Source organism: Vigna angularis, chromosome 8, assembly GCF_016808095.1.
Source record: "Vigna angularis cultivar LongXiaoDou No.4 chromosome 8, ASM1680809v1, whole genome shotgun sequence".
Lineage (NCBI taxonomy): Eukaryota > Viridiplantae > Streptophyta > Magnoliopsida > Fabales > Fabaceae > Vigna > Vigna angularis.
Window position 1 is genome coordinate 12,809,375 of NC_068977.1, and position 14,079 is coordinate 12,823,453.

Genomic DNA, 14,079 nt, shown 5'->3' on the forward strand with positions numbered 1-14,079 from the left:
AAAAAAATGAAATAACTAAATATATACAAAAAAAAGTAAAATTAAAACATAAATAAAAACGAAAGAAAATAGCTTAAAATAAAATAAGATAAAATAAACTTATTACGATCAATCCGGACGAAATTGGGTGTTGACAATGTGGAAGCTCTCCTCTTCAGTTTTTAGGGTTTATCTTTCATTCTCATTCCATTGTACATCTAGTTTCATCATGAAAAGGGGAAGCTAAATTCAATTTGTTGTTGGGGGATGATGTAACCTTGTGAACTCTCATGTATTTGAACTGGTTTTAATTTATATATGCTTCTTTCATCAATTGTTAGAGATTTTCTCCTTTGCTCTATGCTTGTTCTATTTTGATCGTTCATGACACGATTTTATGGTCTTCTTTATTATTGGGAAATACCTAGAAACCACGATTTGGAGAATTTCTCCCAAAAGCAATATTGCCTAGGGATGGGGATAGGAGGGTTGGTCGTCTTAAGCTTCTAATCGTAATGCAGAATTAATTATTAGGGATGCAAGGGATTGTGGTCTAGTAATTAAGGATAGGCTTTCTTCGCTGTGGGATCGGGTTTTAAGTACTTTAGAAAGTGACGTTAACAATTGAATGAAGAAGATGAATTCTTATATGCATGAGAGTAAACTAGGTAAAATTTAAACCCCAACAACATACTCATCTCATAATTACAATATCATTCATTCACCTTTGTGTTTTTCTTCAATTGATCAATTTGCATTTATATTTACTTCCTTGTTTTGCATTCAAAAACCCTAAAATTGTTATTCAAAGTCTTAATTAGTTAAGTAATTACATGAATGTCTAGTGGTGTAAGTCTCTTGGGAAACTATACTTGGTCTTACCATTTATTATTACTTGATACGAATTGGTACACTTGCCGAAGTCTTAACATAGTGGCGGCTGAAGCAGTATAGAACTCAAGAATGAACTACAATGCAGGATTCATAAGCTCTTGAGATTCAAAAAGTGGTAACTGTTAAAATTTTCTTAATGCATTATGCATCAAAATTGTGTGTATGAATGATTTTTAAATGCATGTTTGTTGTATGCCTGCTTGAGTGAATGTTTTCTATGAAAATTAAGTTGCTCGATTTTTAATCGATTCTATTAAGTATTTAGTCAAATATGTTATGGGCATGTGTTTCTCTGTTTTTAAGATCACGATGTTAAACATTAAGTCGACTTTGGATTTAATGAAACCGATTAATAATGTTTGTTATGGGCTTTCTTATTGTAAAAATTTGAATGGGCCTAAGTATACGTTTTTTGTTTGTTCGCGCTCTCATACATATCAAACTTGTAAAAATGTGTTAGCATTTAGAGTGTTATGTCTGTGTAATCCTCATATCCCTAGAACTGAAGAAGAGTGTCCAAGAGCTCATTATCACATGGCGTCTTCATCTTATCACTCAAGAGGAAGCAGAGGAAAAGAAGTAGCGGTTGAAAGAAATGCAAGTCCTTCTGGTTGGATATCAGTGACAGTACTGCCAGAGAAAGGTTCATGGGTTGGAAAAATGTCAAGGATATTGCCCCCCACAAATCAATCGAGTTGTCCCTTTTCAGAAATGAAGGGTTCATATTTCCAAAAAAACTTGTTCATCAAGGTCTATCCACCTTTATTGAGATGAAGGGTGACTGTTATCCAAATCTAGTTAATGTGTTTTATAATAACCTCAAGGTTGTCAACGGTGATATCCACTCACATGTAAAAGGGGTAGACATAGTGATCAATAATGATACTTGGCTACAGGTTGCTGGACTCAAGGATGAAGGATGCATGTCACACTTACCCGACTCGCTGCATAACAGGTTGACCACAAAAAGGAAAATGTTCAAGGATTGAATGAAGTATCCTGAAAAATACAAGAAAGAAAAAGGATTTCTGCATAGGTGGTTAGACAAAGAAGAGAAGATAATTGCATACATCATTGATTGGCTTTTGGTACCTGGAAGGTTTCATTATGATAAGTTGACATCAGAAGATCTGTATTTGCTAAATGCAATAGTGTTAAGAATACAAACCAACTGGGTATTTGTATTCAAGAAACATATTATTGATACTGGAATAAATAACTGGTATAATCTACCCTATGGTGTGTTTATCAGCAAAATCTTGTCACTCAGCCAAATTGATTTTACTAGTGAAATCAAGATCACATGTAACATAACCAATGAAATTGAAAAACCAACGTTAACATGCATTTGTTTGAAGAAAACTGTCTTGGGATGGATATTCAGTGATGTACAAACTACAACCAAAGACAAAGATGAAGTATTTGAGTCTGACAGTGAACAAATCTCTGTATCTCCTAAGTCTGAGTTTGAAAAAATTGTGGTGAACAAGTTTGAGAAAAGCTCCAAGAGAGTTGTCAAGTTGAAGAAATCTCTTATGCGAATGACTCAGAAAATGGATGAAATTATTAAGAATTATGTGGAAAGCTCCACATCAACAGAGAAATCAACTTATGAGAATGATGTGTCCAGTGAAGAGAATTCTATGGAAATATCTGTATCAGAATAGGGTTATAGGACTACATGTTTTAGAGTCATGTGATTATAGTTTATAGTCTTTGGTTGATGTGTTTTGTTTTCTGTGTTTCTTTTGTATTGCTGGCTTTATATGGCATCTTTGTTTTGTTTCTATTTGATTGTAATCTATGATTAAAATTTCAATGAAATCAGAGTTTTTGTTTAACTCAATCTGTGTATGAAAAATTATATCTATGATTGAGTAAAACTGATAGCACTTAAATCGATTACACTATGCTTGTATGCAAATGTGTTACATTTTACTGTTACCTTCATATTTTTGCATACTCACACATTATCTGTGATAATTCCTGTATTATACTGATTCTAAAATGCTTGATCTAGAAAGACCATGAAAGGTTTTGTAGGAACATTACTTGTTGGAGAGATGAAACTAGAAAGTCAACAATATACTACAGCAAGAAATCGATTCTGACTGGATTAAAATCGATTGAGTATCAAGATTGGTTTAAAGATTCCAAACTTGGAATATCTGATATCTTTAAATCTAATTTTATATATTGTTGAATGTTTATTCTTATTATATCTCTTTGCTCAATTGATATATATATTTTGAGATGATAAGAAATTAAATTGTTTTTTTTATGATTGAAAATGTATCAATTTTTGATCTGATATTGTTGTTACATATCTGCTTTGATACATTACTTGGAATATGCTTTTACATGCTCTAATATACACTCTGATTACTGCATTGTGCATATGTGTTTTGAGATTGAAACATGCATAATGACAGGGGGAGCATTGCATGTTATTGAACTGTTTTACATGTATTCATTTAAGGGGGAGAATATCCTAAATCATGTAAATAATACTGTCAGGGGGAGCATCATAAAATGTTTTTATCTGATGCATCTCTATTGTGCTTGATTATCTGTGTATCAATTAGAGTGTGCTTACCTTTTTTGCTAATGCCCAAAGGGGGAGAATTATGATATTTATGTAATTGGCTGATAATTTGTATTTGATTTGTGCAACATGGTTTATTATTAATCATGATTGTGCATCATCAAAAAAGGGAGAGATTGTTGAGATTGTTGATAGGGGAGCACAGGTTTAGCTTAACCCACAATCTCAGTGATATATGAGTTTTTGATTATGAAAACACATAATTAATAACACATGTATATTTTGTGTTACATGTTCTATGTTTACATGTTCTATGTTTACATGTCATATGTTTTTCTTTAGTGTGTTAAATCTGTTAAAGCATATCTGAGAACATGTTTGAGCTATTTTTGTGTTGTTCATTGCATATCACTGTGTGAAATATGTGATTTTATATGTGTATGCATGACATATGTTTTCGGAAAAAGAAAAATCACAAGCACTATGGATGAACTTTAAATGTGTGGCAAAACAACAGTTTTAAGTCGATTACATTATGGGGTGAATCGATTAAAACTCGTGTGTTTGCACAAACTCTTTTGAAGTGTGTTGTGAGTTTTTTCAAAGAGAAAAATTTTCAAAACTATGCAAAAAGATTTCACTTAATCGAATGCATGCACTATGTATTCGAATAAGTTAGTTGATGTTTTAAAAATCTGTTAAATGCTGGTAACAACTAACATAACGGTCATATTTTTAAATATGTTGACCAAGCATTAAATGATAGTCGATTGCATTAATTGTACATTCAATTATTTGTTTGACTGCTGCTAATTCTGTTATAACTGATTGTTATATTCGATTACGTTAGTAGCTCAATCGATTAAAATGCGTCTGATATGTGTTATACTATAAATTGACGCAGATTTGAATTCTGTAGGGACTTTTGTGATTCTAACAATTTCATATCATTTATAGAAGGTTGTGATCTTACAGAAATTTGTTATCTTACAAAGAGAGGAAAAGCTCCAAGAAACAAGATTGATCGTGGTGATCAACAACTTTTGATTTCTTGAAGAGCAAGACTATTGTGTTTCAAAGACTAATCAAATATGCACACTTGGGTGTTATTGCGTGATCAGATTCTGCAATCTTGTGAAGATTGGTTTGAGTTCCCTGTTGTGACTACAGGAAGAAGAACATATGTTCTTGACTTTGAGGGTGTCTCAAAGGGGTTATAGTGGATTCTTGTTGCATTGAAAATTTCTGTACTTATTCGATTAAGTTTCCGCATTGAAAATCTTTTACCTTGCAATTCAAGAAAAGTATAAATGCATCATTTTTTTGGAAATTTTGTTTTTTACACTTCACCAATTCACTCGACTCTTGGTATGAGAAATTGAGTCATTCTATTTTAACAAAAGTTATCGATGATCATATATTATATTATACGTGAACAAATAATATTACAAATGTTCCAAAAATGTGATTAATTCAAAAATAACTTTGGGATTCATTTAAAACTATTTTGTTTTACAAAGTTAAGACAATATAATTAAAATATTTCCTTCGTTATTTTATTACTCGAAATAATATAATTGGATAAGATTTTCTTTAAATATATTTTTGTATTATGATAAATTTTGAATTTTACCAATTTTTAATAACCCATTACATTTAAAAAATTAAAGTGTTATAACTTTTATCTTCTAGGTTGTAAAAGTAAAATAATTTAATAGTAAAAGTAACGAAATCACTATTTGATTAACATTTGGTAAGATGATGATAGTTAAAAAATATTTCATTACGATATTATAATATAGAACTATATTTAGATATACTCATATTAGATATCGAAGTTATTATAATACCAACATTAAAAAAGTTAATAAAAGTAGTAATTATTAAAGGATATATATATATATATATATATATATATATATATATATATATATATATATATATATATATATATATATATATATATATATATAAACGAAATCTGAAAAAGATTGCAACCATGAAATAAAATTATTTAAAATAACTTAAAAATTATATAGAAAATAAACTGACTACATGAATAGGTATAAAATGTTGAGCAATATAAATCAAACTCACCTTTAAAATTTGTAAATAACTCAAACATTGGACCCCTTTTGATAAATAGAACTAATTAGAAACAACTTTCCCAACTAATCCCACATATATGATGATAGGTTGTAATCAAATAGCTAGTAGTAAATGAAAACATAAAGCTAATATTAAGGTAAAAGATATAATTACTTAAGAATATTTAGAATGCATTACTTTGCAAATGATGTTTGAATCCATATCGAACTAGTTAAATGAAGAATAAGATCACTACGAATAGTAATTACATCGAAACCTATGTCTCTAATGTTTCTATCAAAAATAAACTTCTAGCTTTATGTTCCACTTAAACAAGACAGAACAACAAATTCATATTCTAAGTTTTAACATAATCACCAACTTCATAATCTTACTACATGTGATTGTAGAACACAATGATGAAGTTCCCTTTTGTACAAAGAACACAAAAATCGGTGGAACATAGTCAACTCTCAATCTAAAACGGTCAAGCATAGAAAGATGTGCACCCATACCTACAAAACACTTTCCATGATGTTAATCATATCCACATATTTTCAGAACAAATAAAATATATATCAAGCTACAAATACGCTAGCAACACAATATTATTAGATAAATTTACATAAGTCTCATAAATACAACACCAATACTCCATGAGTGAAAGGACCTGTATATGCAATCTACCTAAAACAATGCATTTTGGCCAACAATTATGCTCTTATACACTACATGGGACCTCTTGCAAGTTAGATAAATACTTGAAGCAATATTAGATGTCAAGTAAACTCCGGATTAGAGATGGCAATACTAACCATAAACATCCTACAAACTTGCTTCAGTTAAAAGCACGTGAGAAACCTTGTGGCTTTTAAGTCTCTTAGCCCTGCAACAATGGTAGAAAAGAAACATTTTTATTGCTTACACCTGTGGAGCATCAATTATAGGACAGAAAACTACAATACCACTAACAAAAACAGATATTTAGACACGTGTTCCCCTCCCCTGCCCTTAACACAAACAATTGGGTAGCTGTGATGTAGTCGACAAATGTATTGACCTAAAACGTAACATGTAAACAGAGCATTAAAAATTGTATATCAAGATTAGTAGAAAATATCACATTATAAATCTGCAAGGTGATCACCCTTACTCTTCTCTAACCATATTCAACAGACTCAAGCTAGCTTTGGTAACTATTTACCGTCCTATTTATTGACAAAATATAAAGAATGCAAGCTTTCGAATGCCATGTACAACATCCAAAACCACAAAAGCAATCCACTTAACTTTAAGAAAAGAACTGACCTTGAGTAAATATACTTATCAACCTCTTCCTTCTTCTCAGGACCATAAATAAACCAATTTTCTTCAGGTGAAGAAGCAGTTTCATCTTGTATTTTCACATCTGCATGTTGCTTTCTTTTAGAAAACTTGCTAGAGCCCAAATCAGAATGGTATCATCATTTCAAATGGATTTGAGAGTTACCTTGCAAAAGAACAATACATTCATCATTATAACTTTTCAACTTCCAAAAGACCTTTCCATCATTGTCCAAAAACTCAGGCTTTATTCTCATCGCATCAGAACCACGTTTCTCTGTAACATTAGAAAAACAAATGATAACCATTACAATAGTGAAAAATACTAAATTCTTACAAGATATAAAACAGGATGTACCCAAACTTTCCATTAAGAGCATTAATTTATTTGTGAATCCAATTCCCAGTCTAGATTTTTTGAAAAATAAATGCTTTGCCGCAAACAATCAATTTTCCATAAGGAAATGGTGAATTTAAACCAAATAGAATTAAAAACCTTATAGGATGTTGCATAATTGAATGTTATTGGCATTATGTGAAAACATTAGACATCATAACATAATGATTAGTTCACAAACATCATATCATACCTTTTGGAAGTGCACCCTTTAACTTCAGCACCTCATCATGAGCTTGAACCACTTCACTTTTTAGCTTTGCAAGTAGAGAATTATGCTTCTCCATTCGAAGTGGAGTCACCTTTAACATAATACCTTTAACCGTCTCCTCCTGGAACTTCTTCCTAAGACCCTTCTCCTATAAATAAGATGCATAAAAAATTACAAATAAAATATAAGAGCAAAAAACATCTAGATACAAAGAACGTAAAACCTTGCTTGCTGTTACCTTATCCACAGCTTCAGCAACCTTGAATTTTGCTTCTTTCACATCTTCTGCATGTCTTGAATTTTGATCTTCAATACAACTCCTCAATTTGCTGGACACATTAAGCACATTTCCAACCACTTTAAAACAAGATTATGAAGACAACAGGAAAAAGAAAAAGATTGATAGTGGTAAAACAAGAAAACAAAAGCAAAATACACAGTAAAGCTATTTTCTCATATACATGAAACACTTACTTAGTGCCTAAAGCTTTATCACAAAGAAAATTCAACAGAGTGAGCTTCCTAGACAAATCCAAATTGTGATATCCACTTGTGCCTTCTTCAATCCAATCCAAAGGAAAATCCTTTATTATATGATCAGATTCAGCTATTAAATCTTTCAGAGCTTTCAACCATGAAGTACCTCCCTTGATAGCAGCCGAGGATGGAGACCTAAACCAAAGTAATACAAAAATTATCACTGCCCAAACTGTAAACAAACAAATCGATCAAAGATATAAGGAATAACTCACTCATTTTCTGAATCAGTTAATATCAGGGTCAACATTCTAATTTGAAATTGAACCACCAAGGTGTTTTGTGCTCGACGCAAATTTTGCTTACGTACCAATTCTCGTAACATGGCCTCAGCTTCTCCTTTCTTGACATCAAGAGCCTGAATAAATTTATAAACAGGTAAATGTGAAAAAGGACTTTATAAAGCAATTATGAATGGCTGCAAAATAAGTTAGTGTAAAACAAGAATTATATATGTAACATGCACTATTATATCTGGAGTATATAATTTAATGTTACACAAAATATAACCCTCAACAAAATTAAAATGGGGGCATACCTTTCCAAATACTCTGCAAAACTCTAAGAGCTGCAATGCATTCCCAACATTTTCAGGTGGAAGCTCAATGTCCAACACTTTTGTTAACTCCGCTCCAGGAGGCAAAGGAATTTCTTCTTCAGTTTTATCCATCACCAAGTTCATACCAACACTTGCAAACCTTGCTATTCCCACTTGGACTTTGGCACCTGCACAACTATCTATCGGTACAGTACTGTTCCAATTTTCAGCATGCATATGTTGCATATTTTTCTTTGGAGCCGAAGTCACTGAATCAATGATATCATTTGAAGGATCCACAGAAATAAGGTGATGATTCCTATAGTCCAGTATTTTCACCCCAGACAAAGATTTTCCTTCAACACCAGTTCCTAACAATATTTTATTGTGGCAAAATTTATGGTTGCTATCTACCTTTGTTTCCTTTTCAGAGACTTTTCTACAAGCTTCGGTGCCATCACTTGCATTTCCTTTTTCCTCATTTGGAACTTCTTTGCAAATTTTACGCCTTTTGTGGCTCTTCTTTTTGCCAGCACTATCACCATTGTTCGCATTCGATATTTCCTTTAATTCTTCACGCTTTGTTTTCTTAGATATTTTGGTTGAATTCTTCTGAGTCTTTACAGGGTCAAGCTTTAAACTACTGTTTCTTTCTGAAGAGTTTTCCTTCTCTATTTCCCCCGAGAGAAATACTACAAGCTCCTGAAAAAAGAAGAAAAAAAAACATCAACGAAACTCACCAGAGCATAAGAAGCTGTGATTCATGTGTACAAGTATCACATAAGACACAATGATATAGGTAAGTATGACTATCTAAAAAGAAAAAAAAATGGATACATCATTATGAATTAAACAAAATATAATTATAAATTACTTTTATTTTATTAACTTATTTTTCTTGATTTCTAGATTTTTGGTCATACAGATTGTATTTATATTGGTGAGCCATCATCAAAATGTTATTGCTAGTCTTTAATTTGTTTTTTGGTCATACAGATTTTTGGTCACACACACTGCAGCACGCATTTAAATATAACTAATACAAATTAATCCAATAACACACACACACACACACTAGAAGTTTTAAAAACAAAAATGAAGATCTCATACAAAGGCACGAGTACAGTACACATTTAAATATAACTAATACAAATTAATCCAATAAAAGGTATGGTACCTTCTCTGATGCAATTGGTTTCATGGGTGAAGAAACTTTGCAAGCTAGAACTTCATCAAAACTTGAACTATTAACATGTTCATGCTCCTGATATCATTAACAAAGCATGAATTTTCATTCATAGGAGCTTCTTCAATCAGAAAACATAAGTAAACTTGCTTTGAAAGCAAAACATTCACCATGATGGATCCCATCTCTTTATACTTAGAAGTCTTTGCTACAAGCATTTCCGACACGGATTTAAACCCAGTTGCCTTAGCTGTATGAAACAGTGGACCAGTAGGTAATTCACCTCTTTTCTTTCTGAAAGGAGCACTCATCTTTCAGAATGAACTCAAGATACAATACCAGCTGAAAACACAAAGAAATAAAACAAAAAACAAAAGAAACTCGCCTGCAAAAACTGCAGTTGCAAATGTTTCTACATTTTGGACAAGTCCAATTGTCCAACTGCTCTACCTCTTCGGCATCTTCTCCATACCTAGTTCACCATAGAAAAATCCTTAGAAGGGAAACAATCAAATATTCACCAAGGTACACTGTCAACATATTCTTTGTGGTTTTATTCTACCAGCAGTAATGCGATAATTCCTTCATGACAAACACATTGGAAAACTGATTTTTAAAATTTTTGGAAACCAACTGGTTTATTTGGATACTTTAAGTTAAAACTACGGATATTTGGAAACCCTTGGAAAGTTAAAAATGTAATAGCCATGAACATGGCCAGAAATAAGCTTAAATTGAAGACATAACTCACAAAAAAAATAAAGCATTTTTAAGGATAAAAAGACAACCCGAAGTTTTTATAGTGCGGAACTTAACCTATTCAGGAGGCACTTGTGACAGAAGTTAATGGAACAGGGCTTCCCATTCTTCAAATTCTTGCACGATGCAGAAAAATCCCGTGTTTTTTGCCGGCACTTAACACAGAAAACAAAGCAAACAAAAATGTTATTATCCGAATAATGTTCAACATCTATAAAGAAAAACAAACACAAACTGAATCATACACAGAAAGTAAACTGAATGATATCATCACCATAATTATAAAACCTATCAAACAAACACAAACTGAATCATACACAGAAAGTAAACTGAATGATATCATCACCATAATTATAAAACCTATCAACCACAATTCCTTTTGTCACATTCCCTCACGCACCCACATCCAGATTTCACCCTCTCTTTAAACCACTGCATCCTCACAAGAAAAAAGAGAAATGAAAACAGAAGTAACAAGTCATCATCTCTTCACAAAACTACATCCATCTTGTCAAATGCAATAAGATAAAATCACTAGCAACATCAAGCTGATAAAAAAAAATATATACCAACAACAAAGGTCACTAAAAATGTTGCACAGTTGCAAACTGAAACTCAATGTATACAATTAACTCATCTGAAACAAGTATACACAAGCCTATTCACACGTTGGCAATACAACAACATCATTCTTATATAATCTCACCCCATCAACCAAAGTTCTCATTTTCCACGTAATTTCCACTTTCCCTCACATACCCACATTCAGATTTCGCAAGCTCCACAAACCCCCAACACCCCACAACACAAAAAACACAGAAAAAAACGAACGGTCATCACGAGAACTCAAAAAGACACAAAAAAGGAAGAAGAAGAAATGTACCTGGTGACAAGTTTTCCCATTATCAGAATCGTAGATTCTACTTCCCACAATCCGAACACCGCGAGAATTGCACCTCTTGGGCTTCTTCCCACCGGCAGCAACCAGGTTCATGTTCTTGTGCTGAGCAGAGGAGAACCCAGATTCAATGCTGGAGTTAGAGATTGCCGTAATAGCCATTGGAGCTTGTAAAAGCTAACAACACAGACACACACAGCTGAAGACTTTTGCTTGTTGGTGGGTTTGCTGAAGTGCTTTTAGCAGCAATAAGACACTGAAATTGCGGACATTAATAAGGGTTTGTTAAAAAACTGTCACCTTCTGTTTTGGAAACTTTTTTTTCCCTCTTCAATGGAGCGGTGGCGGGAACAGCAAAAGCGAAAACAATTTTTTGATTTGTGTGGCCAAATTTGAATTTCGCAGACTTTGAAATTGCAAATTTGCACTGTCTAGTTCTTTTCTTTCTCTTCTTTAGGATACAAATGGAAATGTGACAAATATTTTTTTCTACTGAAATATATAAAAGCAGCTTCATTTATTATGACATAAATAAATTTAATTTCTGACATTAATAAAAGAGAAACGGATATGAAACTCTTTCTAATGTTATTATTTAAATTTATTTCAAATAACTTTTTCCATCATTTTAATGTCATGATTAAGCATTAATTTTTATTTAGTCTCTCCGACGTTTTTTTCACTTTTAGGGTTGTTTTACATAATAAAAAAATACAATAAATCTTCTTAATTTTAATAAAATAGCTGAATATTTTATTTTACTATTTTTCTTTTCATTTAACACAAGAAATAAATATATTTTGAAATTATTTAAAGATTAGAAAATGTATAAGGGTATAATCAATGTGATTTTGAACTACGTAAATAGTAAATAAATAAAAACTCTCCAGAAATTTAGCAGTTAAAAAATTAATCGTATGATTAACTTTTGAGAGAATACTAATTGTAACAACCTATATCACGATAATATACATATGTTCCGTTATATTATTATTCGACAAAGGTGTTATAAAACTAACAATATTTCCAAAAATATATATAATACATTTATATTTATCCAAAATTTAGACCAAGAATTCTATAAATTCCATGAAGTTTAACGCACATTTTACATAAGTTTACATTTTTCAAACGTTTTAATTTTAATCCAAGGGACCTTTCAAGACTTAAAATTCAGTTTGAGAACATAATAGAGCATATAAGTAATCAATTATCTTTAAAACTTTTAAAAGGAGAATCGAAATAGCATTTACTTTATAAATTGCATCAATTATGAATTCAATTTTACTAATTCAACCAAAATTATATTATAAATAAATTACAACTCAATATTCATCAATAATATTCAAAATTCTTAATATAAAATTTTAATACTTCTAAATTTTGTAAATCTACTCTAAAGATATTACATCTACAAACTAAATAGGTCATCACTATACTCAATATAGTAAAGACTCAACTATTCAATTTTAATATCTCAATTCCTAAAAAAGTCTTACTTTTTGAAATTTCTATTACTTTGAATTATTTTTAGTTTTTATCATTTCATTCACACTCTCCAACGAAAATATAATTAGAATAAAAAAATTATAAATAATGACAATAAAAAGAGTTTATAAGAAGATAAAATTTAGATATGAATAGTTAATCATTTTTATACTCAATATAACTTAAATTTTATTATATTTTAAAGTAATAATTATTAAACTATTAAAATTATCTCATACAACCAATAATGTATTTTTTATTAATTACTAATTATAAATAATGTTATTATCTTTTGTTTCTAGGAGGCTCAAAAGGCATATTCAAGAGTGCAGTTCTATAAAACTTCTTAAACCTCTTTATAACAAAGCACCTAAATTCACACTTATTTTTTGTCATATTCACATAATATAATTAAATTTGGATAGTTTGGTATGTTGAATATTATTTATAATTTTGTTGTTATTTACTATGTTGCTATTATTCTTATTATTTTAATAAGAGCTCTTGTTATTTTAATAAGAGCTCTTGTTATTTTAATAAGAGCATAGGCCCACGACTCATATGCTACTCCTGTAAATACAACTAGTATCTCTAAAGATACTCATTTCATAATTACTCTCACTTCCACTCTAGATCATAATTTAAACGTTGAAGAGTCTTTATAGGTGGATCTTCCTCTCTCAACAAACAAGGAGTAATTTCCCTATGAAAGGATCAACCAAATCACGGTTAGGATCTCATTACTTGTCCCAAAGACCACTCTCAAGATTTGGGTAAGAAAATTAACACTCACCATGAGGCCTAGTAAAACGTTTCCCCAACCTCACCTTTCAATGGTCACTACCAAAAGTTTTGTGAACTCTCCTAAGAGATAGAAGTCAACCAGGTAACCACCCTTTTCCAACAGATGTAAATGCTCATACAACAACAAGATGAACAAATGTAGGCAACATGATGCCAAACTTGAGGCCATATGCGTCCAATAGCAGGCCGATCTGCAACAGAGGATGATCGGCCTCGAGAATGACAGAATATTCCAAAGACCTCGTCCGAATCAACAAAGGGAAAGCCACTAGAATTCCTACACTAGGAATAGCCTGTCACCGCGATAGAATTCACATGGGAATCAAGATCACTCCCCTCGATGTCGAGCTCGTGGAATTCCAAGCAGAACAGTTGATCCTTGAGCATAAGGAATGTAAAAATGTCCTTGTCACCCTGACTCACATTAGGTTT

The 14,079-nt window shown here is 31.4% G+C and overlaps 1 protein-coding gene across 1 annotated transcript; it reads right to left on the reverse strand.

Moving 5' to 3' along the window:
- Positions 1-5,676: 5,676 nt before the first annotated feature.
- Positions 5,677-11,773, reverse strand: LOC108343932 (uncharacterized). Its single transcript, XM_017582386.2, has 14 exons — positions 11,341-11,773; positions 10,515-10,612; positions 10,084-10,170; positions 9,869-9,992; positions 9,690-9,776; positions 8,513-9,214; positions 8,190-8,332; positions 7,912-8,109; positions 7,676-7,766; positions 7,420-7,585; positions 6,996-7,106; positions 6,815-6,914; positions 6,322-6,392; positions 5,677-6,021 (listed from the first exon to the last, which is right to left on the reverse strand). The coding sequence occupies exons 1-13, from the start codon at positions 11,515-11,517 to the stop codon at positions 6,332-6,334; spliced, it is 2,145 nt and encodes a 714-aa protein (XP_017437875.1). The 5' UTR covers positions 11,518-11,773; the 3' UTR covers positions 5,677-6,021; positions 6,322-6,331.
- Positions 11,774-14,079: the final 2,306 nt, after the last annotated feature.

Bases quoted from the DNA above. Each gene is read 5' to 3' on its own strand.
- LOC108343932 (XM_017582386.2), bottom strand. From the start codon at position 11,517: ATGGCTATTACGGCAATCTCTAACTCCAGCATTGAATCTGGGTTCTCC. The intron at 10,171-10,514 runs GTTAAGTTCCGC...ATGGTGAACTAG, and splicing joins CACAAGTGCCTCCTGAATAG to GTATGGAGAAGATGCCGAAG. The intron at 6,393-6,814 runs GTCAGTTCTTTT...CCATTGTTGCAG, and splicing joins GATAAGTATATTTACTCAAG to GGCTAAGAGACTTAAAAGCC.